The sequence below is a fragment of the Vulpes vulpes genome, chromosome 2 (assembly GCF_048418805.1).
Source record: "Vulpes vulpes isolate BD-2025 chromosome 2, VulVul3, whole genome shotgun sequence".
Lineage (NCBI taxonomy): Eukaryota > Metazoa > Chordata > Mammalia > Carnivora > Canidae > Vulpes > Vulpes vulpes.
In genome coordinates this window covers 83,719,804-83,744,432 of record NC_132781.1, presented here as the reverse complement: position 1 = coordinate 83,744,432, position 24,629 = coordinate 83,719,804, and the positions used below count along the sequence as shown (strand labels likewise).

Here is a 24,629-nt window from a genome sequence, read left to right as displayed (position 1 = left end):
ATGATCTGGTGCTCCCGACAAACAGGGATCGGTGCTGCTCTGAGGTGAGGCAGGGAAGAGGGCTCACCCCAGAAATATGGCCCCCACACGAACATGCAGTGAAACCCGGGGCCCTCCCCTAGTGTGGCCACAAGAGTGTCCCACAGGCCCAACCTCAGAGAGATCTGAACCTCCACGCCTAGCCTCTGGCTACGTGGGATGTGGGAGGACACCCTTCACCTGTGTTGGAGTGGTGCGGCAGAGAGTTCACGTTTGGAGGAGTTGTAGGGGGGTTGTTTTGGCTTGTTTTTCCCCAAGCCTTGAGGATCTATGGGTTTTACTTCTGTTTTTATTAATTGACCTACTCATCCCAGATATGCTGTGTAGAAGCCAGCTCCACTGTCCCTGCAGACCTTCTCTGAGCCCTTCCAAATCATCACAGTAAAGAGGGAGATGTAACACAAAAGCAAGGGTGGGATGAAGCCATCCTATATGTTTTCATATCGAATGTGTACATAGTTTCTCTCCATATGTTTCTCAATAACATGTCGTCTCTCAGAACACATCAGATCACGGTAGGCCCAACAGCTCATGAGCTGTATCCTGATAGATCGTCGTAGTCCTTCATCAATGGGGCTGTCTGCCACAGGGTTCAGACTTTCAAGGCCCTTGGCACCTGACCTGATGCCATTCTCCTGCCATGTCTGCAGTGCTGCGAGGAGCACCTTATGTGTCCCCATAGACAGCTTTGGATGCTAGATCTGCCATAACCTGGAGCCCCAGATTAGGGGAAGGCCTCTGATGCTTCCTGACACCAGTAGCTGGCTCTCTTTGGAATGTTCCACCCAGGAACTCTTGGAGGAGTTTCTCCAAGAGTTGAACTCCTCCATCTCCCCTGACAAGCACAGGGGCATCAGGCCACCAACCACATCCATTGAAGGTCTGCGGTAAGAGCAGGTCCACATTCATGGTCAAACTCAAGACCCAGAGAGGATCAGGGCAAGCCCAGAACCCAGACAAGAAACAACTGATGCTCTTGGGCCCTGCAGGAGAAGGGAGTTTTCCCCCGAGCCTTCCTCGTAGGTCAGGAACAGCCCAAGCCACATCCACATAAGGGAGACCCCATGCAGCTCATGCTCTGGTCTCCTCTCACCCCCAATGTGTATGATCTTGAGCAGCATTTGAGGGTCTAGGCCTCTGTGTTCTAGTGGCAGTTGGGATGTAACTGAAGACTCTGTGGCATCCTGGTCTTCATAAGAGCTATTAGCTGAGAGGAATGCTGTTGTTGCTCAGCTGACAGAATGTGTTGAGGTTGCCAATGCTTTACCATGTCTGCCCTGAAACCAATGGTACTTTGAAGCCTCGAACCTTTTTCTGTGTGGGCACTCGAGTCCCTTGTCCTGTGCAACTTCCCGAGGGGATGGGAGTCTCTGGGCCGACCAACGGACCCTGATCTTCCCAGTGGTTCACGGTTTGGAAGCTGACTGCAGGGCCCCTCCTTGTGTCTCTGGTGTGAAAAGGAATCAACCCTATCCCTGCGTGAGGCCCGGACCATGCTGACGCTCAGAGAAGGGAGAGTGGATGATTTGCTACAGTCCTTGGTGCCATCCTTCCAGGACAGAAGCCTCATCATCAACCCAGTCATTTCATGTCTCTACCAAGTGTTCACCGCAGCCCAACAAGTCCTGGGCCAGCAATTCTCTGGGTGAGTGACCACCCCATACACAGCACAGGGGCGGGGGGCTCGCCTCTACTACCAGTATGTTTCGGCAATGTCATTGCACCTCTCTGAGCTTCCGTGTCCTCCTCTGAAAAGTGCTGGGGTAAGAGGATGAACCTCATGAGGCTACTGTGGGAAATCCGGAGAGGAAACATGGCCTGGACTTCTCTGGGGCCTGGCCCTGTAGAAAGGGCTGCTGGGCATCTTCCCGTGGAGCAGTCGTCTCTCCCCAGCGAACAAGCTCTCCTCATCGGCCCTCATGGGCCTGTGGCCCTCTGGGTTGACAGAAGCACGGACAAAGCAGGCCGTTTGCCTGTGTGCAAAGGACTTCTCAGATTCCATCTCACTGGTCCTGATACTTGTCCTTTATGTGGCCAGAGGAGAGGTCACTGAGGAATGAACGAGCAGCTTCAGGTCCACTCAGGAGATGGAAAGTGCTGGTTGGGAGTCCGTCATCCAATAACACATATTAAGCACCGAGTACTGCAGACACATTTCTAGTCACTGAGATATTTGAAGGAATAAAGAACATACAGCGTCTCGGTCCAAGACTCATCAGGGTGTCAGACAGTCGAGCACTCTGCAGGTGGTGGGCACACACGTCCATAGTTTGTTAGATCTGACATCTTCCTGGCCGCCTCCAGGGATGAATGGATCCACCCATATTTGGACCATTCTCATGGACGATAAGATCAACTAAGGGCACTGGGTGGCTCGGTCAGGAAGGCCTCGGCCATCAGGTCAGGTCATTGTCCCAGGGTCCTGTGTTTGAGCCCTACATTGGGCTCCCTGCTCAGTGGGGCGCCTGCTCACCTTGCTTATTCTCTCTCTCTCTCTCTCTCACTCTTTCCTTCTCTCTCTCCTTGTCTAATTAGTAAATATCCTCAAAATAATTTTGGGAAAGTTCAAGTAAAACTTTGATTGATCTTTGGATCCAGGAGGAGAACCTTAATTCCTCCACAGAGCACATTGGGAGACTGTGGTTTGTGGCTGGGGAGTGACTCCCAGAGCCAGGGATCTCATAGACTCTTGATTTCCACTGGGAGGGCTTCACTGTGGGGGCTTCCTGTGAAGAGGCGAATGAGTCAAAGGGAGCTGTCGATGGGGTCCGGAGCCCTCTGGGGAGCGGAGCACAGCCTGGGCGGATTCGGTGCCTCAAACATCCATCCCTTCAACTGTCCCATCTTGCTCCTCCTGCACCTCTCTCTACCACCTCTTGTGACCTCCACCGCTGGGGCCAAGAACAGAAGCTTTGGTGAGCAGAGCACTCACCAATCTGCCACAAACCTAAGCCCCAATACCTGTGGCGTGGAGGATGGAGTAGACGAGGCCCTTGGTCATTGAGAAGAGACGATAAGTAGAAAAACCAGACTCAGACAGGTTTTCTGGATACCAGGTCCGCCACTGCAAAAACAGGGACAGGAGGGCTAGAGGTCATGCTGGGGACATTTCGGGGACCCATACACAAAGAATGGTGCTATGGGAGTACCATGGGGCATGAGCGGCCAGGCTCTGATGCTGGTCCGCATATGACTCTCCCCAGCAGCCTCTCTCCCATCTCGGGGACCTGGCCTGACCAGAATCTGCAGAACACCTGGCCATCCCTGCACTGGGCCTGCTTCGATGTACAGGGGCCCTGGGTGCAGGCCAACCTGTATGGCCTGAGTTGCCATGCCCCCATTCTCGTGATGCCACGGCAACTTCTGCAGCTCACGGAGGCAGATGCAGAGTCAGAGGGTAAGGGGGATGGCAAGCTGGGCAGACTCTCCGGGATGGGGTTCAGGGGCTGGGTGTTTCTCTATCGGCCATGGACTCTTCCCTGTGTTTGGAAGGGCATGGGGCAAGTCAGTCCCGTGGACACACATGTCTCCTTATCCTGTCCCAGGGCCAGCTCCACGGCTCCTTCCAGCGTCTCCTCCCTCGACTACTCCAGACCTGGCACAAGAGCTGGTGCCTTCCTCCCGTGTACCGGGTCGTGAGCTGCAGTCAGTTCCACCACCAGCCTTCGTGGGGACTGACACTCCTTCCCAAAGCACAAAGACGGAGCCACCTCCAGCCCCAGAGGCCACCTGCCCCTGGGCAACCCCCGAGCACCCGCGGCATGGGGAGCAGCCCGGGCTCATGGCCTTCCCTCCCAAGCTGGTGGCAGAGCAGTTGACCTCCATAGACGCGGTGAGCAGCGGGGCTTCCAGGCCGGGGCCGGGGCAGGCTTGTTTCCTGCCGTCTTCTGCCCAAAACCTTCCTTTCCGTGATGTGGGCTTGTGTGGTCGGGCCCAGATCTCAGCTCCATCCCTTACCAACCACAAGGCCCTGTCCCGTGCCTCAAACCCTTGCTCTCACTGCCCACCTGCACACTGTGGAGCTAGACCCTGGGAAGGACTGACGCAGAGTCCCTGTGTCGCCTAAATGAGCCAGAACCTGTGGGCAAACGGGCAGGCCCAGGTCATGAGCGGGGGGCGGGGGGCCGGAGGCAACTCACTGTGTGCAGCTGAGCCCAAGGCTCACCATGCACCTGCCTTGGAGGCCGAGCACCCCACACTGTTTAGGTGTCAAATGTGAGCTGAAGTAAAGGGAGGCAGACAAATCTGTGGCTTTCCCCCCCTCTGTGAGAATGTGCTGCTGAGAGGGGAGGAGGGCCAGGGCATGAACACTGGGAGGGGAAGTTGCCCCCTGAGGAGCCCCCTTGAGCTGCCACCAGTAACTTGAAGTTACAGGGGAGGACCAGGGTACAGCGCCCTCCTGCCCCCCACCACCCCCTGAGAGTATCTGCTCCTCGTTCATCCTGCACTGGGCTCCCTCAGGGAAGAGGAATGCAGGGCAGTGCAGCGACTCTACCTGGGTTCAGGCCACTTTCTGCCCTTGCTGAGCCCCGGCTCTGACAGGGGACCCCGATGTAGGACATGAATCCTGCATGTGCAATGGCTGTGTGAGCGAGCGTCCCCCTCTTCTCTAGGATCTGTTCAAGAAGGTGCAGCCCCAACAGTGCCTGGGCTCCATCTGGTCCAAGAGAAATGAGCCTGGCTATGAGCACCGGACATGCACAGTCAGTGCCACCGTGACCCAGTTCAACAACGTGGCCAACTGCGTGATCACCACCTGCCTTGGCAACGCACACATGACGGCCCGGGACAGGGCGGTGGTGCTGGAGCACTGGATCAAGGTGGCCAAGGTAAGCCTACGGGAGGCCCGGCGGACCTGCTCTCCTGAGCCTGGGAACTGCTCTTCCCTTGACCATTCCTCAAGGTTGAAGTCTCTGGTCTCAGGTCTTCTTCCCGGGGGGCCTTGCTGACCTTTCCTCGCATGGCCCAGTGTTGGGGTGCTCAGTCCCCACGTGACTCTTTCCTTGGAGGGACGGGAAACGCCCCCTCTCCCCAGCAGGGCTCTTCGCGGCGTCCTCCATGCGCCCTTCTGTAGGCCCCTGGACATCGGTCTCATCCGGGAGAGGAGACTGACACTGAGAGGAGTGCAGCTCTCCAGCCAGCAGGGCTCCTGCCGGCCCCCTGACAGCTCCTGCTCTTCCTCCCCAGGCCTGCCGAGCCTTACGGAACTACTCCTCCCTGCACGCCATCCTCTCGGCTCTGCAGAGTGTCTCCGTTCACCGCCTGAAGAACACATGGGCCAAAGTTTCCAGGTGAGGGGTCCTCGCTCCAGAAGGACCATGAAGGATGAGGGATGGCCCGGATGCCTGTCCATTCTGGCTTCCTCGGTCCCCCTGGACTTCCTAGGAGGCAGTACTCCATGACAACAGGACGTGGGTGGGCAGGCAGGCAGGTGATTTTCTCAGCCTACCAGGTGAAGAGGCCACCATGCCTCCTAATGTCCCCATTTGGGGAGTCTGGGCTGTGCTGAGTTACAAGTATCTGGATGTGAACATGACAGCAACTGGAGTCTCTTCCCAATTGAAACCAAAAGTGACCAAAGCAGAGCTGTTCAATTAAGAGGGCTTCGGTTGCACCAGATGACCCACACGACAGCTCTCTCCCATGTGCTGCAACGAGCTGAGTGGTCAGAGGAACCCAAAGACACCCCGACCCAGCAGTTGGACTCCCTCGAGGTCTCAGATCACAGGAACTTGCCCTCAACCCTACCCTAGTGTGCCAACATCCGTCCTGCCTTCTCTCGCTCTACTCAGGAAGAAGATTCGAACATTTGAAAAACTGTGCTCCCAGGACAATGCCCAGAGCAGGAACCTGCTTCTCAAGGTAGTATGGGAGGTGTTGGGATAGAAAGAGAGGCGGCGTGGGAGCCACGGTGTCCTTCGTGACTGAATCAGGGACCGTCCCGGAGCATTCCTTCAGCGAGTGCAGCCTTTGGCATGACCGTGGACGCAGCCTGGGGTGAAAATCCACAAGAGGTGGAAAAGCAGCTGCCGCTGAACCAGGATCCCTGAGTTGGACACTCGCGCTCCCTGTCGCCAGCCGGTCCCGATGGGGGCCTCTCCCGAACTGGAGAGCCCGGAGGACAGGCCTGCGCTCTGTGAGGGGTTTGCATGGGATGAGGGCCCCAACAGTGATGGTGGGAATAGGACCCTGGGTCCTCGGGGGACCAAGGGGGGAGCTGGAATTCGCCCCTTTCCCAGTGAGGATCCAGGCTCTGGGAGGCCAGGCTGCTGCAAGCTCAAGGTCACGCAGCCATGAATGCTGGAGCTGAGGTTGTTCTGGAATCCCTCATGGCAAGCTGAAGGACGATGTAGCTGCCACCCTGTGCCTTGGGTCAGATGTCCAGGGTCTGAGGTTAAAGATGGGGGGTGGAAGGGGTGAGGGCGGGGGTGGCGGTGACAGTGTGACGGGCACTGAGGGGGGCACCTGATGGGATGAGCACTGGGGTATTGTATATGGTGGCAATTTGAACAGCAATTAAAAATAAATTTAAAAAGAGAAAAGAAAAAGACAAAACGATCATGGGGAGAAGGGCCCAGGGTGATCCTGCTCTTGAGGAACTTGTCCTTGGCCCTGCAGGACCGGCCAGCTAAGCTTGGAGCCCTGGGGATCAGCGTGCAGAGAGCATGGAAGAGGCGGCAGCAGCAGCAGGTGAGCGAGCCCCAGATCCGTGGCCTCGAGCCCAGAGGAGAGGGGTCTCCCCTGAGAGCTGGAAGCCCCCAAATCAAGGCAGGTGGGGCCTCCCGACTCCGGCTCTGCCTCCCGGAGCCACAGCTTCGACAACACTTCTTTCGAGGTGACCCGGAGGAGGGTTTATACAGCTGGAGACAATGTGTCTGTGGGGCGCAGGGCCCGGGGCACCTACACCCCGATGTCCTACCGCTGGCCCTTGAGCTGTTTGGAGGACTCTGGTGTTCTCCGAGGGAGAGGGGGGAAACCATGGATGCCCCAAGAGTCCTGGTCAGCAGCAGGTGGGAGCTGGGGCGGGCGGGCCGGGGGGCTGACCTGTCCCGGGGAGGGTCCCCGTGGACACGGGAGCAGGGCCTCATTCCACACCCACCCCGACACAGGGTGTCGTCCCCTTCCTGGGCACCTTCCTCACCGACCTGTTCATGTTGGATACTGCCATGGAGGAGTACCTGGAGGTGCGTGGCCCGGGGCTGGGACGGGGCCCTCATGTGGGGAGCACAGGGCCCCTGAGCCGAGCCCCGAGGTCTCCGTCCTTGGCAAGTCTCCCCTCGTGACAGGCTCCCCAATGCCCTGGGAGCGAGGGTCCCTGGCCCACGTCTGGGAGGAGAGGAGGGAGGCTGCACCCAGGTCACGGGTCCCGAGATCGAATCTGCGGCCCGAATGCCAACCTTCAGAGGTCAGGCTGTGTGGGCCTCAGCCTGTCCGTTGAGGTTGCCTGTGGGGGCAGAGTGACGTCAGGGGCCCCGGCCTGAGCGGGCCCTTCGGGAGCCTCGCGTCTCCTGTCCACCTGAGGCTCTGGCCTCCCCTCCTGTGCTCCCGGAAGCCTCACCTGCCCCCCCAGGGCTCCTTTCCCTGGCTCCCGGGGCCTGGCCTGGATCGCAGGCCTGTTCCCCTGGGAGTCCTGGCCCCTGTGTGCCTGGCCCTAGGGTGGCGTGAGGGGGATAGCAGCACCCAGCAGCACCCCGCGGCCCCCCTGATGGCCTGTGCTCGTCTGCTTTCCAGGGCAATGAGGTCAACCACCGGAAGAAGAACAAGGTGAGGGTTTCTCTGAGCTCCCGCAGGGAGGGTGGGGCTGGGGCCAGCAGAAGGGTCCCAGGGAGGACCACGCTTGGCCTCCATCCCCGCATTGTCACATTGTCGGGAATGGCTCCCTGATAACGGCAAAGTCCCTGTAGTTGTCAAGGCCAGAGGCACCGCCATCGGGGACACCTGGCCAGGCCGGGGCGGGGTGTGCTCCCATCTGAGAACAAGCTGGGCCGGGAGGAGTGTGCAGGATGGGGGGTCACCACGTGGCAGAGACCAGCCCCGACGCCTGTCCCGGGCGCAGCCGCCGAAGGCCTCTCCGCCCCCCGGGCCTCTCATGCCATGTCCTCTCTCTGGGCCCAGGAGTACCGAGTCCTCACCGAGATCCTGCTGCTCCAGGTGGCCGCGGATCGGTACCACATAGAGCCCGAGGAGCCGTTCCGGGCCTGGTTCCAGGCTGGGACGTGGCTCAGCGAGGACGAGAGGTGAGGCTCCCAGGGCTGAGGGCGGGAGGGGGAGCCAACTCGGGGGGGCCTCTAGGGATCCTTCTCCTCAGGCCCCCGGGGCCGCCTCCAGCCCTGCTGCTGGGGCTCCAGGCTCCAGCTCCTTGGAAATCCCAGGGAAGGCTCCGGAACTGAAGCTCCTGCCCAACTCACACGTGTCCCTCTGTCCTCAGCTACACCCTGTCCTGCCAGCTGGAGCCCCGAGCCTGCCCCCAGACAGGAGGAGCCGCCCGCAGTCACCCTCAGGCCTGAGCCGAGGTGCAGGGGCCTCACGGGGACGGGGCCCGTCTGCAGGACACCACTTCCTCCCGCCTCTTCTACTGGGAGGACGATACGTCATTGTCTTCACTTGTAAACGGAAGACTTCAATGTTGTGATATTAAAGCCGCTTTACAGTCCAGGAGGAGTTTGGGCCTTTGACTTCCTGTAGTAATGTGAGAGAGTTAAAGAGTCTCATAGTCACTTTCCATCTTTTTCCCCCAGATATTCCTTCTTTATTCACGAGAGACACAGAGAGAGAGGCGGGCTCCCTGTGGGCGGCCTGTCATGGGCCTCAAACCCGGGGCTCCGGGGTCAGGACCTGAGACAGAGGCAGAGACCCCGACACTGAGCCACCAGGAGACCCTCTTATGCTCATTTTAAAGGAGAAATCTTACAGAGTCACCAGCTCCTGTATGTGGGATGAAGTAGAGGATCCTGCCTCCTCCCAGCTACTCAAGGGCATCCCCAGGCCCCCCTTCCTCAGAGCACAGTGTCAGGAACTTGGCCAGACAGCAGGGACACCCCTCCGAGCTCCTGAGATTTAGAGGGTGCAGGGACTTCCACAGGAACAGCAACACCACCGACCTGGGGTCCTGAAGGGGACCGCCCGCCAGGACCCCCTCCTGCCCAGGACAGGGGCTCCCTTTGTACACTTTCAAGGAAGGAGGACTTTTTCTTGCCATTTTTCTGATGTGGATTATTTTAGCTCAGGTTTGGGGTTTGACATTCTCATTATTCGGAGCATTGAGTCGTCTAGGTCAACCTCTGCGATTGCAACAACATTAAAGTGGGGGGACACACGTGTAAAGAGACTGTGCTACACATGGATGGCATGAGGCCAGGGGAAGGTCATTAGTGGATGACATAAGGGCAGGCAGGGCTTTCCACCCTCAGTCTCGCTCTCAGGTTCCAACTTCACCCCTGACCAAGCCTGGAATCCTCCTGGGGTCCTCGTCAGTGATCTCTGACGTCCTTTTCCCTCTTGGTGTGCATGAGGGGGAGAGATATTTGTGTACATGAAGGCCACAACTGGGCCAGGTTCCAAGAACACCTGTGCTGGCTTCTGAGCTAGGATCTCCTGCCTCCCTGTACCTCCCTGGGCAGCTCTCTTGAGGGAGCAATTCCCTGAAGGCCCCGGCATCTTGGTCCAGGGGTAGTGACCACTCAGACCTGCTGGGACCTGATGGGTCAGACATTGGCTCCCCATTGCCAGAATAACGGTTCGACCAGAGAAACCCCCACACTCTCCTTGTTGGACAGGATGACTTTAGGTCTTTGTTTTTCCGAGGTCCGTGGTCACAGACATTCACCAGCTTGCACACAGAGTCAGTGTACACACTTACACTGTCTTGTCTGGAGTCGCTAACTGAGCCTGACCCCTTAGGTCTTGTACTTCATTATGTCATGTGGGCGCGTGAGCATTTCCTGTCTGGATCTTTGATGGATGATGAATGAGAGGAGCATTCAGGGGCTTCCATGGGGGAATGCCACCAAGCTGATGACCTGAGGGATCAAATGGCAATAAATATATTCCTATCAATTACCCCTACGAATGGGGGAGGGGCCAAGGCGGTGGAAGAAGAGGGTCCCCAGGTCACTTTCCCACCCCCCACTTACCTAGATAACTTTAGCATCATCCTGAAAACCTATGAATTCGGCCTGAGATTTAAAGAGAGAACAGCTGGAAGGCTGCAGTGAGAAGAGGCGGCATTTCTATGAAGGTAGGAAGACGGGGAAAAAGTAAAGAAATTAAAAAGCCTCCAAGGGTGAGGCCCCCCGAGGAGCCAAGCTGAGGCCCCAGGGCAAGGCCCCAAGGACAGGAGAGCCCTCCCCACCCGGAGGAGCATGAGCTCCAGTGAGTTGGAGCAGGATCTCAGGAGGGCGGGGATGCCCTCAGGCTCCTGGGGGCACTAACAGAGCACCTGTGCCCCAGGGGAAGCCCCCACCCCACGGCCGAGCTCCCCGAAGGGCTGCAGCGGGCCCCAAGGCCCTGAGAGTGGATTCAAGCAGCGCAGGTCCCGGTGCCCAGGGCTCCAGGGACACAGCCGAGGTCCCGGCCTCCACCCAGGACAGGCGAAGCCCGGAGGGCCCAGGAGAGGAAGATGCTCCTGCCCGGGGGTCACCAAGTTGTGCAGGTCTGGGGCCCTGCCCCCGGAGCATCCAGGCCCCTGCAGACTGGGAGCTGAGGTAGCTACTGGGAGAGCTGACTCCAGAGCTGGGGAGCTGGCTGCTGCCACAGTGGCTCTTCCTGAGGTCACCTTGTACCTGGGTAGGAGCAGGGTCCTCACAGGATGAACAGTTCCCACTTGGCCATGCACCTGGCAAGGGTCGGCGCAGCTCCCCCAGGTGCTCACACCTGAGAACCAGCACAGCAGGCCTCGCCCCCAGAAGACCACCTAGAGGGACAGCGGAAAAGCCAGTTATTCCCAGGCAGCACTGAAAAGGTCCAGGGGAAGTCGAAGGATTTACAGTACATAGAGTCAGAGGATACCCCCGCTGGCTTTTTGTTTTCTGTTTGCTTCCCCTCCATTTTTTCCCTTCTCCTTCTCCTTCTTTCTTCTTCTTCTTCTTCTTCTTCTTCTTCTTCTTCTTCTTCTTCTTCTTCTTCTTCTTCTTCTTCTTCTTCTCCTTTCTCTTCTCTCTTTTTCTCCTTTTCCCAATACAACTTGTTTCTGGCCAGTCTGCACTGAGCAAAATGACTAGAAGGAAAAACTAACCTCAAAAGGGAGACTCAGAAACAGTCGTCTCTCCCACTGAGTTACAGAATGTGGATTACAATTCAATGTCAGAAAGCCAATTCAGAAGCACAATTATAAACCTACAAGTGTCTAGAAAAAAGCGTAAAGGATTCAAGAGACTTCATGACTGCAGATTTTAGAATTAATCAGGCAGAAATTAAAAATTCATTAAATGAGATGCAATCCAAACTAGAGGTCCTAAAGACGAAGGTTCACGAGGTAGAAGAACGAGTGAGAGACATAGAAGACAAGTTGAAGGCAAAGGGGGAAACTGAGGATAAAAGATAAAAACATTTAAGAGATCATGAGGATTGGTTAAGGGAATAAAATGACAGCCTCAGAAGGAAAAATCTCCATTTACTTGGGGTTCCCGAGGGTGCCGCAAGGGACAGAGTTCCAGACACTGCACTTGAACAAATCCAAGCTGAGAACTTTCCTAACTTGCGAAGGGAAACAGGCATTCAGATCCAGGAAATAGAGAGATCCCCCCCAAAAGGAATAAAAACCACTCAACACCTTGACATTTAAGAGTGAAACTTGCAAATTCCAAAGATAAAGAGAAGATCCTTAAAGCTGCAAGAGACAAGAAATCTCTGACTTTTACGGGTAGATATATTAGATTAACAGCAGACCTCTCCAGAGAGACCCAACAGGCCAGAAAGGGCCGGCAGGATGTATTCAGGGGTCCTAAATGAGATGAACCTGCATCCGAGAAGCCTGTATCCAGCAAGGCTCTCATCCAGAACAGAAGGAGAGATCAAGAGCTTCCAAGATAGGCAGGAACTGGAAGAATATGTGACCACCAAGCCGGCTCTGCAAGAAATACTAAGGAGGACTCTGTAAAGAAAGAGGAAGTCCAAGGAGACAATCCACAAAAACACGGACTGAATAGGTATCATGATGACACTAAATGTATATCTTTCAATACTAACTCTGAACGTGAATGGACTTAATGACCCCATCAAAAGGCACAGAGTTTCAGACTGGATGAAAAAGCAAGACCCAACTATTTGCTGTCTACAAGAGACTCATTTCATTTTTATTTTTTTGAAAGATTGATTGATTGATTGATTGATTGATTTTTTGATTGATGATGGACAGAGAGAGAGAGAGAGAGAGGCAGAGACACAGGAAGAAAGAGAAGCAGGCTCCAGGCCTGGAGCCGGATGTGGGACTCAATCCCGGGAATCCAGGATCACGCCCTGGGCCAAAGGCAGGTGCCAAACTGCTGAGCCACCCAGGGATCCATGAGACTCATTTGAGGGAAACACCTACAGCCCAAAAATGAAAGGGTGGAGAACCGTGTACCATTCAAATGGTCCTCAAAAGAAAGCAGGGGTAGCCATCCTTATATCAGATAAGCTAAAGTTTATCCCCAAGACTGTAGTGGGAGATGAAGAGGGACACTATATCATACTATCCAACAAGAAGACCTAACAATCATCAATATGTATGCCCCGAATGTGGGAGCTGCCAAGTACATCACCCAATTAGTCACCAAAGTTAAGACATACTGAGATAATAATACACTTACACTTGGTGACTTGAACGTAGCGCTTTATACGATCGACAGATCTTCTAAGCACGACATCTCCGAAGAAACAAGAGCTTTAAATGATACACTGGACCAGGTGGATTTCACAGATATTTACAGAACTTTACATCCAAATGCAACTGAATACACATTCTTCTCAAGTGCGCCCGGAACTTTCTCCAGAAGAGACCACATACTGGGTCACAAATCAGGTCTGAACCGATACCAAGGATTGGGATCGTCCCCTGCCTATTTTCACACCATAATGCTTTGAAATTAGAACTAAATCACAAGAAGAAGTTTGGAAGGATTTCAAACACATGGAGGTGAAGGACCATCCTGCGAAAAGATGAAAGGGTCAAGCAGGAAATTAGAGAAGAACTAAAAAGACTCATGGAAGCTAATGAGAATGAAGGTAGAACAGTTCCCAATCTTTGGGATACAGCAAAAGCAGCCTGAGGGGGAAATACATCACAATGCAAGCATCCATCCAAAACCTGGAAAGAACTCAGATACAAAAGCTCACCTTGCATATAAAGGAACTGGAGACAAAAAAGCAAATAGAAACTACACCCAGCAGAAGAAGAGTGTTAATAAAGATTCGAACAGAACTTAATGAAATAGAGATCGGAAGACCCGATCAACAAAACAAGGAGTTGGTTCTTTGAAAAAATTAAGAACGTAGATAAACCATGAGCCAGCCTTATTAAAAAGAAGAGAGAAAAGCCACGAATTAATAAAATCATGAATGACAAAGGAGAGATTCCCACCAACACGAAGGAAACACAAACGATTTTAAAAACATTTCATGAGCAGCAATACACCAATAAATTAGACAATATAGAAGAAATGGACGCATTTCTGGGAAACCACAAATGACCAAAACTGGAACAGAAGGAAATAGAAAACCTGACAGGCCAATAACCAGGGAGGAAATTGAAGCCGTCATCAAAAACCTCCCAAGACGCAAAAGTCCAGGGCCAGATGGTTTCCCTGGGGAATTCTGTCAAACGGAAAGGAGAAACCATACCTATTCTACTAAAGCTGTTCGGAAAGATAGAAAGAGATGGAGTAATTCCAGACTCCTTCTATGAGGACAGCATCACCTTTTTTCCAAAACTAGACAAAAAACCCACCAGAAAGGAGAATTACAGACCAATATCCCTAATGAACATGGATGGAAAAATTCTCAACAAGATACAAGCCAATAGAATCCAATGCGACATTAAGAGGATTGTTCATCATGACCAAGTGGGATTTATGCCCAGGATGCAAGGCTGCTGGTTCAACACTCTAAAGCAATCAATGTGATTGGTCATATCAGCAAGAGAAAAAACAAGAATCATGGGGTCCTCTCAATAGATGCAGAGAAAGCATTTGACAAAATACAGCCTCCATTCCTGATGAAAACTCTTCAGAGTGTAGGGACAGTGGGTACACTCCTTCACATCTTAAAAGCCATCTGCCAAAAGCCCACAGCCAATATCATTCTCAATGGGGAAGCACTGGGAGCCTTTCCCCGAAGATCAGGAAGGAGACAGGGATGTCCACTCTCACCACTGCTAGTCAACACAGTCCTAGAAGTCCTAGCCTCAGACCCTGGCTGCCTGTGGAGCATTTCCATCCCATCATGGTGCCCCCGTTGAAATGAGGCCAGAGGAACCTGCTATTGTGAGATTCCATTGCTGGAGCCCAGGCCGCTTTCTAGTGTTGCTCCGTGGCTCATGCCACCCCGTCTGGTCAGCCTCCCATCCGTATATCTGTGCCTCAGATACACGGGATACCGGCGCACACGCCTTAGAAATATCATCCATAGGCCCCTGGTGATGTGTCTAGAGAGGACATTCTAGGCTGATCCCCACAGTGCAGGTTGGGAAACTGGACTATTTGAGAGACCCGGTGGGGTAGGTAGGACACAGCACTGGGAAAACAGAGACATAAAGGTCTGAATTCAGCTCCGGGTCCTCACAGGTAGACCTCATTGCATGTTCAGTGGGTTGTGTCTATGGCATTTCGTGGCTCATGATGTACAGTGAAGGGGATGGCATGGGGGAAGCATTCATCTGCCAAGAAGGGGCTCAGGATAGGGCTGACTGGAGGAAGGGGCCCAGGTCCCAGGATCTCGAAAAAGTGATGTCACTTCCTTGGTGACAGCCCCGCAACTGATTCGGAACTCTGGTGACCAGGCACCTGCATTCCACAACCGCTCACCTTACTGGAGACGGTTGAGAGAACAAGATGTCCTCTTGCTGTTGTCCTACGTTGAGGCGCTCTGGGCTCTGCAGAGTCCAGAGTGAGAGATGTTCACGTAGCTGTCGACGTCGGCTCGGCCCTCTTCTCCGAAGCTTCTGCTTCTGTGGCGGGAGACCTCAACAGGTACCACAAGGCAACTTGGGGAGGCCACTGGAGAGCAGGCACACTGTGATCTCAGCTGAGCGGGCTCCCACCCCTGATACCTCACTGTGTGTGTGTCTGTGTGTTTATGTGTATGTGACTGTGTCTGGGTGTGTGTGTGTGTGTGTGTGTGTGTGTGTGTGTGTGTGTGTGAGTGTAGAGGGGACCGAGGAGAGGAACGTGCCCTTCTGGGAAGAGACCAGCTGCCAGGTGTTGGCAGCCTGACACACCTTTGGTGTTAGGACCCCAGGCCATAGCAGGCGCATGAGAAGGGGAGTGCTGGGCACACAGCTCCACTCCCAGTATGTGGGTCATGAACCCAACAGCCTCTTTCATGTGGCTCCCTCCTTGCCAGATGTCTCCACAGCTGCCCCTCTGGCCTGTACGGGAGAACGCGGTTTCTAATGGGGGTGTCCCCTCGGGGGTGATGGAGAGGGAGGACCCTAAGGTCTCTTGGCCCTGTATATACGGGGCACTGTATTTGCAGACCTGCACCCAGGAGGTCTTGGAGGAGATGGTGTGTGGATTCAACTATTCCAGCTCCCTAGACAATGATCTGGTGCTCCCGACAAACAGGGATCGGTGCTGCTCTGAGGTGAGGCAGGGAAGAGGGCTCACCCCAGAAATATGGCCCCCACACGAACATGCAGTGAAACCCGGGGCCCTCCCCTAGTGTGGCCACAAGAGTGTCCCACAGGCCCAACCTCAGAGAGATCTGAACCTCCACGCCTAGCCTCTGGCTACGTGGGATGTGGGAGGACACCCTTCACCTGTGTTGGAGTGGTGCGGCAGAGAGTTCACGTTTGGAGGAGTTGTAGGGGGGTTGTTTTGGCTTGTTTTTCCCCAAGCCTTGAGGATCTATGGGTTTTACTTCTGTTTTTATTAATTGACCTACTCATCCCAGATATGCTGTGTAGAAGCCAGCTCCACTGTCCCTGCAGACCTTCTCTGAGCCCTTCCAAATCATCACAGTAAAGAGGGAGATGTAACACAAAAGCAAGGGTGGGATGAAGCCATCCTATATGTTTTCATATCGAATGTGTACATAGTTTCTCTCCATATGTTTCTCAATAACATGTCGTCTCTCAGAACACATCAGATCACGGTAGGCCCAACAGCTCATGAGCTGTATCCTGATAGATCGTCGTAGTCCTTCATCAATGGGGCTGTCTGCCACAGGGTTCAGACTTTCAAGGCCCTTGGCACCTGACCTGATGCCATTCTCCTGCCATGTCTGCAGTGCTGCGAGGAGCACCTTATGTGTCCCCATAGACAGCTTTGGATGCTAGATCTGCCATAACCTGGAGCCCCAGATTAGGGGAAGGCCTCTGATGCTTCCTGACACCAGTAGCTGGCTCTCTTTGGAATGTTCCACCCAGGAACTCTTGGAGGAGTTTCTCCAAGAGTTGAACTCCTCCATCTCCCCTGACAAGCACAGGGGCATCAGGCCACCAACCACATCCATTGAAGGTCTGCGGTAAGAGCAGGTCCACATTCATGGTCAAACTCAAGACCCAGAGAGGATCAGGGCAAGCCCAGAACCCAGACAAGAAACAACTGATGCTCTTGGGCCCTGCAGGAGAAGGGAGTTTTCCCCCGAGCCTTCCTCGTAGGTCAGGAACAGCCCAAGCCACATCCACATAAGGGAGACCCCATGCAGCTCATGCTCTGGTCTCCTCTCACCCCCAATGTGTATGATCTTGAGCAGCATTTGAGGGTCTAGGCCTCTGTGTTCTAGTGGCAGTTGGGATGTAACTGAAGACTCTGTGGCATCCTGGTCTTCATAAGAGCTATTAGCTGAGAGGAATGCTGTTGTTGCTCAGCTGACAGAATGTGTTGAGGTTGCCAATGCTTTACCATGTCTGCCCTGAAACCAATGGTACTTTGAAGCCTCGAACCTTTTTCTGTGTGGGCACTCGAGTCCCTTGTCCTGTGCAACTTCCCGAGGGGATGGGAGTCTCTGGGCCGACCAACGGACCCTGATCTTCCCAGTGGTTCACGGTTTGGAAGCTGACTGCAGGGCCCCTCCTTGTGTCTCTGGTGTGAAAAGGAATCAACCCTATCCCTGCGTGAGGCCCGGACCATGCTGACGCTCAGAGAAGGGAGAGTGGATGATTTGCTACAGTCCTTGGTGCCATCCTTCCAGGACAGAAGCCTCATCATCAACCCAGTCATTTCATGTCTCTACCAAGTGTTCACCGCAGCCCAACAAGTCCTGGGCCAGCAATTCTCTGGGTGAGTGACCACCCCATACACAGCACAGGGGCGGGGGGCTCGCCTCTACTACCAGTATGTTTCGGCAATGTCATTGCACCTCTCTGAGCTTCCGTGTCCTCCTCTGAAAAGTGCTGGGGTAAGAGGATGAACCTCATGAGGCTACTGTGGGAAATCCGGAGAGGAAACATGGCCTGGACTTCTCTGGGGCCTGGCCCTGTAGAAAGGGCTGCTGGGCATCTTCCCGTGGAGCAGTCGTCTCTCCCCAGCGAACAAGCTCTCCTCATCGGCCCTCATGGGCCTGTGGCCCTCTGGGTTGACAGAAGCACGGACAAAGCAGGCCGTTTGCCTGTGTGCAAAGGACTTCTCAGATTCCATCTCACTGGTCCTGATACTTGTCCTTTATGTGGCCAGAGGAGAGGTCACTGAGGAATGAACGAGCAGCTTCAGGTCCACTCAGGAGATGGAAAGTGCTGGTTGGGAGTCCGTCATCCAATAACACATATTAAGCACCGAGTACTGCAGACACATTTCTAGTCACTGAGATATTTGAAGGAATAAAGAACATACAGCGTCTCGGTCCAAGACTCATCAGGGTGTCAGACAGTCGAGCACTCTGCAGGTGGTGGGCACACACGTCCATAGTTTGTTAGATCTGACATCTTCCTGGCCGCCTCCAGGGATGAATGGATCCACCCATATTTGGACCATTCTCATGGACGATAAGATCAACTAAGGGCACTGGGTGGCTCGGTCAGGAAGGCCTCGGCCATCAGGTCAGGTCATTGTCCCAGGGTCCTGTGTTTGAGCCCTACATTGGGCTCCCTGCTCAGTGGGGCGCCTGCTCACCTTGCTTATTCTCTCTCTCTCTCTCTCTCACTCTTTCCTTCTCTCTCTCCTTGTCTAATTAGTAAATATCCTCAAAATAATTTTGGGAAAGTTCAAGTAAAACTTTGATTGATCTTTGGATCCAGGAGGAGAACCTTAATTCCTCCACAGAGCACATTGGGAGACTGTGGTTTGTGGCTGGGGAGTGACTCCCAGAGCCAGGGATCTCATAGACTCTTGATTTCCACTGGGAGGGCTTCACTGTGGGGGCTTCCTGTGAAGAGGCGAATGAGTCAAAGGGAGCTGTCGATGGGGTCCGGAGCCCTCTGGGGAGCGGAGCACAGCCTGGGCGGATTCGGTGCCTCAAACATCCATCCCTTCAACTGTCCCATCTTGCTCCTCCTGCACCTCTCTCTACCACCTCTTGTGACCTCCACCGCTGGGGCCAAGAACAGAAGCTTTGGTGAGCAGAGCACTCACCAATCTGCCACAAACCTAAGCCCCAATACCTGTGGCGTGGAGGATGGAGTAGACGAGGCCCTTGGTCATTGAGAAGAGACGATAAGTAGAAAAACCAGACTCAGACAGGTTTTCTGGATACCAGGTCCGCCACTGCAAAAACAGGGACAGGAGGGCTAGAGGTCATGCTGGGGACATTTCGGGGACCCATACACAAAGAATGGTGCTATGGGAGTACCATGGGGCATGAGCGGCCAGGCTCTGATGCTGGTCCGCATATGACTCTCCCCAGCAGCCTCTCTCCCATCTCGGGGACCTGGCCTGACCAGAATCTGCAGAACACCTGGCCATCCCTGCACTGGGCCTGCTTCGATGTACAGGGGCCCTGGGTGCAGGCCAACCTGTATGGCCTGAGTTGCCATGCCCCCATTCTCGTGATGCCACGGCAACTTCTGCAGCTCACGGAGGCAGATGCAGAGTCAGAGGGTAAGGGGGATGGCAAGCTGGGCAGACTCTCCGGGATGGGGTTCAGGGGCTGGGTGTTTCTCTATCGGCCATGGACTCTTCCCTGTGTTTGGAAGGGCATGGGGCAAGTCAGTCCCGTGGACACACATGTCTCCTTATCCTGTCCCAGGGCCAGCTCCACGGCTCCTTCCAGCGTCTCCTCCCTCGACTACTCCAGACCTGGCACAAGAGCTGGTGCCTTCCTCCCGTGTACCGGGTCGTGAGCTGCAGTCAGTTCCACCACCAGCCTTCGTGGGGACTGACACTCCTTCCCAAAGCACAAAGACGGAGCCACCTCCAGCCCCAGAGGCCACCTGCCCCTGGGCAACCCCCGAGCACCCGCGGCATGGGGAGCAGCCCGGGCTCATGGCCTTCCCTCCCAAGCTGGTGGCAGAGCAGTTGACCTCCATAGACGCGGTGAGCAGCGGGGCTTCCAGACCGGGGCCGGGGCAGGCTTGTTTCCTGCCGTCTTCTGCCCAAAACCTTCCTTTCCGTGATGTGGGCTTGTGTGGTCGGGCCCAGATCTCAGCTCCATCCCTTACCAACCACAAGGCCCTGTCCCGTGCCTCAAACCCTTGCTCTCACTGCCCACCTGCACACTGTGGAGCTAGACCCTGGGAAGGACTGACGCAGAGTCCCTGTGTCGCCTAAATGAGCCAGAACCTGTGGGCAAACGGGCAGGCCCTGGTCATGAGCGGGGGGCGGGGGGCCGGAGGCAACTCACTGTGTGCAGCTGAGCCCAAGGCTCACCATGCACCTGCCTTGGAGGCCGAGCACCCCACACTGTTTAGGTGTCAAATGTGAGCTGAAGTAAAGGGAGGCAGACAAATCTGTGGCTTTCCCCCCCTCTGTGAGAATGTGCTGCTGAGAGGGGAGGAGGGCCAGGGCATGAACACTGGGAGGGGAAGTTGCCCCCTGAGGAGCCCCCTTGAGCTGCCACCAGTAACTTGAAGTTACAGGGGAGGACCAGGGTACAGCGCCCTCCTGCCCCCCACCACCCCCTGAGAGTATCTGCTCCTCGTTCATCCTGCACTGGGCTCCCTCAGGGAAGAGGAATGCAGGGCAGTGCAGCGACTCTACCTGGGTTCAGGCCACTTTCTGCCCTTGCTGAGCCCCGGCTCTGACAGGGGACCCCGATGTAGGACATGAATCCTGCATGTGCAATGGCTGTGTGAGCGAGCGTCCCCCTCTTCTCTAGGATCTGTTCAAGAAGGTGCAGCCCCAACAGTGCCTGGGCTCCATCTGGTCCAAGAGAAATGAGCCTGGCTATGAGCACCGGACATGCACAGTCAGTGCCACCGTGACCCAGTTCAACAACGTGGCCAACTGCGTGATCACCACCTGCCTTGGCAACGCACACATGACGGCCCGGGACAGGGCGGTGGTGCTGGAGCACTGGATCAAGGTGGCCAAGGTAAGCCTACGGGAGGCCCGGCGGACCTGCTCTCCTGAGCCTGGGAACTGCTCTTCCCTTGACCATTCCTCAAGGTTGAAGTCTCTGGTCTCAGGTCTTCTTCCCGGGGGGCCTTGCTGACCTTTCCTCGCATGGCCCAGTGTTGGGGTGCTCAGTCCCCACGTGACTCTTTCCTTGGAGGGACGGGAAACGCCCCCTCTCCCCAGCAGGGCTCTTCGCGGCGTCCTCCATGCGCCCTTCTGTAGGCCCCTGGACATCGGTCTCATCCGGGAGAGGAGACTGACACTGAGAGGAGTGCAGCTCTCCAGCCAGCAGGGCTCCTGCCGGCCCCCTGACAGCTCCTGCTCTTCCTCCCCAGGCTTGCCGAGCCTTACGGAACTACTCCTCCCTGCACGCCATCCTCTCGGCTCTGCAGAGTGTCTCCGTTCACCGCCTGAAGAACACATGGGCCAAAGTTTCCAGGTGAGGGGTCCTCGCTCCAGAAGGACCATGAAGGATGAGGGATGGCCCGGATGCCTGTCCATTCTGGCTTCCTCGGTCCCCCTGGACTTCCTAGGAGGCAGTACTCCATGACAACAGGACGTGGGTGGGCAGGCAGGCAGGTGATTTTCTCAGCCTACCAGGTGAAGAGGCCACCATGCCTCCTAATGTCCCCATTTGGGGAGTCTGGGCTGTGCTGAGTTACAAGTATCTGGATGTGAACATGACAGCAACTGGAGTCTCTTCCCAATTGAAACCAAAAGTGACCAAAGCAGAGCTGTTCAATTAAGAGGGCTTCGGTTGCACCAGATGACCCACACGACAGCTCTCTCCCATGTGCTGCAACGAGCTGAGTGGTCAGAGGAACCCAAAGACACCCCGACCCAGCAGTTGGACTCCCTCGAGGTCTCAGATCACAGGAACTTGCCCTCAACCCTACCCTAGTGTGCCAACATCCGTCCTGCCTTCTCTCGCTCTACTCAGGAAGAAGATTCGAACATTTGAAAAACTGTGCTCCCAGGACAATGCCCAGAGCAGGAACCTGCTTCTCAAGGTAGTATGGGAGGTGTTGGGATAGAAAGAGAGGCGGCGTGGGAGCCACGGTGTCCTTCGTGACTGAATCAGGGACCGTCCCGGAGCATTCCTTCAGCGAGTGCAGCCTTTGGCATGACCGTGGACGCAGCCTGGGGTGAAAATCCACAAGAGGTGGAAAAGCAGCTGCCGCTGAACCAGGATCCCTGAGTTGGACACTCGCGCTCCCTGTCGCCAGCCGGTCCCGATGGGGGCCTCTCCCGAACTGGAGAGCCCGGAGGACAGGCCTGCGCTCTGTGAGGGGTTTGCATGGGATGAGGGCCCCAACAGTGATGGTGGGAATAGGACCCTGGGTCCTCGGGGGACCAAGGGGGGAGCTGGAATTCGCCCCTTTCCCAGTGAGGATCCAGGCTCTGGGAGGCCAGGCTGCTGCAAGCTCAAGGTCACGCAGCCATGAATGCTGGAGCTGAGGTTGTTCTGGAATCCCTCATGGCAAGCTGAAGGACGATGTAGCTGCCACCCTGTGCCTTGGGTCAGATGTCCAGGGTCTGAGGTTAAAGATGGGGGGTGGAAGGGGTGAGGGCGGGGGTGGCGGTGACAGTGTGACGGGCACTGAGGGGGGCACCTGATGGGATGAGCACTGGGGTATTGTATATGGTGGCAATTTGAACAGCAATTAAAAATAAATTTAAAAAGAGAAAAGAAAAAGACAAAACGATCATGGGGAGAAGGGCCCAGGGTGATCCTGCTCTTGAGGAACTTGTCCTTGGCCCTGCAGGACCGGCCAGCTAAGCTTGGAGCCCTGGGGATCAGCGTGCAGAGAGCATGGAAGAGGCGGCAGCAGCAGCAGGTGAGCGAGCCCCAGATCCGTGGCCTCGAGCCCAGAGGAGAGGGGTCTCCCCTGAGAGCTGGAAGCCCCCAAATCAAGGCAGGTGGGGCCTCCCGACTCCGGCTCTGCCTCCCGGAGCCACAGCTTCGACAACACTTCTTTCGAGGTGACCCGGAGGAGGGTTTATACAGCTGGAGACAATGTGTCTGTGGGGCGCAGGGCCCGGGGCACCTACACCCCGATGTCCTACCGCTGGCCCTTGAGCTGTTTGGAGGACTCTGGTGTTCTCCGAGGGAGAGGGGGGAAACCATGGATGCCCCAAGAGTCCTGGTCAGCAGCAGGTGGGAGCTGGGGCGGGCGGGCCGGGGGGCTGACCTGTCCCGGGGAGGGTCCCCGTGGACACGGGAGCAGGGCCTCATTCCACACCCACCCCGACACAGGGTGTCGTCCCCTTCCTGGGCACCTTCCTCACCGACCTGTTCATGTTGGATACTGCCATGGAGGAGTACCTGGAGGTGCGTGGCCCGGGGCTGGGACGGGGCCCTCATGTGGGGAGCACAGGGCCCCTGAGCCGAGCCCCGAGGTCTCCGTCCTTGGCAAGTCTCCCCTCGTGACAGGCTCCCCAATGCCCTGGGAGCGAGGGTCCCTGGCCCACGTCTGGGAGGAGAGGAGGGAGGCTGCACCCAGGTCACGGGTCCCGAGATCGAATCTGCGGCCCGAATGCCAACCTTCAGAGGTCAGGCTGTGTGGGCCTCAGCCTGTCCGTTGAGGTTGCCTGTGGGGGCAGAGTGACGTCAGGGGCCCCGGCCTGAGCGGGCCCTTCGGGAGCCTCGCGTCTCCTGTCCACCTGAGGCTCTGGCCTCCCCTCCTGTGCTCCCGGAAGCCTCACCTGCCCCCCAGGGCTCCTTTCCCTGGCTCCCGGGGCCTGGCCTGGATCGCAGGCCTGTTCCCCTGGGAGTCCTGGCCCCTGTGTGCCTGGCCCTAGGGTGGCGTGAGGGGGATAGCAGCACCCAGCAGCACCCCGCGGCCCCCCTGATGGCCTGTGCTCGTCTGCTTTCCAGGGCAATGAGGTCAACCACCGGAAGAAGAACAAGGTGAGGGTTTCTCTGAGCTCCCGCAGGGAGGGTGGGGCTGGGGCCAGCAGAGGGGTCCCAGGGAGGACCACGCTGGTCCTCCATCCCCGCATTGTCACATTGTCGGGAATGGCTCCCTGATAACGGCAAAGTCCCTGTAGTTGTCAAGGCCAGAGGCACCGCCATCGGGGACACCTGGCCAGGCCGGGGCGGGGTGTGCTCCCATCTGAGAACAAGCTGGGCCGGGAGGAGTGTGCAGGATGGGGGGTCACCACGTGGCAGAGACCAGCCCCGACGCCTGTCCCGGGCGCAGCCGCCGAAGGCCTCTCCGCCCCCCGGGCCTCTCATGCCATGTCCTCTCTCTGGGCCCAGGAGTACCGAGTCCTCACCGAGATCCTGCTGCTCCAGGTGGCCGCGGATCGGTACCACATAGAGCCCGAGCAGCCGTTCCGGGCCTGGTTCCAGGCTGGGACGTGGCTCAGCGAGGACGAGAGGTGAGGCTCCCAGGGCTGAGGGCGGGAGGGGGAGCCAACTCGGGGGGGCCTCTAGGGATCCTTCTCCTCAGGCCCCCGGGGCCGCCTCCAGCCCTGCTGCTGGGGCTCCAGGCTCCAGCTCCTTGGAAATCCCAGGGAAGGCTCCGGAATTGAAGCTCCTGCCCAACTCACACGTGTCCCTCTGTCCTCAGCTACACCCTGTCCTGCCAGCTGGAGCCCCGAGCCTGCCCCCAGACAGGAGGAGCCGCCCGCAGTCACCCTCAGGCCTGAGCCGAGGTGCAGGGGCCTCACGGGGACGGGGCCCGTCTGCAGGACACCACTTCCTCCCGCCTCTTCTACTGGGAGGACGATACGTCATTGTCTTCACTTGTAAACGGAAGACTTCAATGTTGTGATATTAAAGCCGCTTTACAGTCCAGGAGGAGTTTGGGCCTTTGACTTCCTGTAGTAATGTGAGAGAGTTAAAGAGTCTCATAGTCACTTTCCATCTTTTTCCCCCAGATATTCCTTCTTTATTCACGAGAGACACAGAGAGAGAGGCGGGCTCCCTGTGGGCGGCCTGTCATGGGCCTCAAACCCGGG

The 24,629-nt window shown here is 56.2% G+C and overlaps 2 protein-coding genes across 2 annotated transcripts; both read left to right on the top strand.

Annotated features, from left to right (window-relative positions):
- The first annotated feature begins 3,387 nt into the window (after window positions 1-3,387).
- On the top strand, window positions 3,388-8,546 carry LOC140596382 (ral guanine nucleotide dissociation stimulator-like). Its single transcript, XM_072745053.1, has 10 exons — window positions 3,388-3,436; window positions 3,633-3,871; window positions 4,653-4,868; window positions 5,227-5,330; window positions 5,832-5,901; window positions 6,658-6,729; window positions 7,149-7,223; window positions 7,771-7,803; window positions 8,155-8,276; window positions 8,468-8,546. The coding sequence occupies exons 1-10, from the start codon at window positions 3,388-3,390 to the stop codon at window positions 8,544-8,546; spliced, it is 1,059 nt and encodes a 352-aa protein (XP_072601154.1).
- Window positions 8,547-19,159: 10,613 nt separating this feature from the next.
- Window positions 19,160-24,317, top strand: LOC140596370 (ral guanine nucleotide dissociation stimulator-like). Its single transcript, XM_072745049.1, has 10 exons — window positions 19,160-19,208; window positions 19,405-19,643; window positions 20,425-20,640; window positions 20,999-21,102; window positions 21,604-21,673; window positions 22,430-22,501; window positions 22,921-22,995; window positions 23,542-23,574; window positions 23,926-24,047; window positions 24,239-24,317. The coding sequence occupies exons 1-10, from the start codon at window positions 19,160-19,162 to the stop codon at window positions 24,315-24,317; spliced, it is 1,059 nt and encodes a 352-aa protein (XP_072601150.1).
- The last annotated feature ends 312 nt before the right edge of the window (window positions 24,318-24,629 follow it).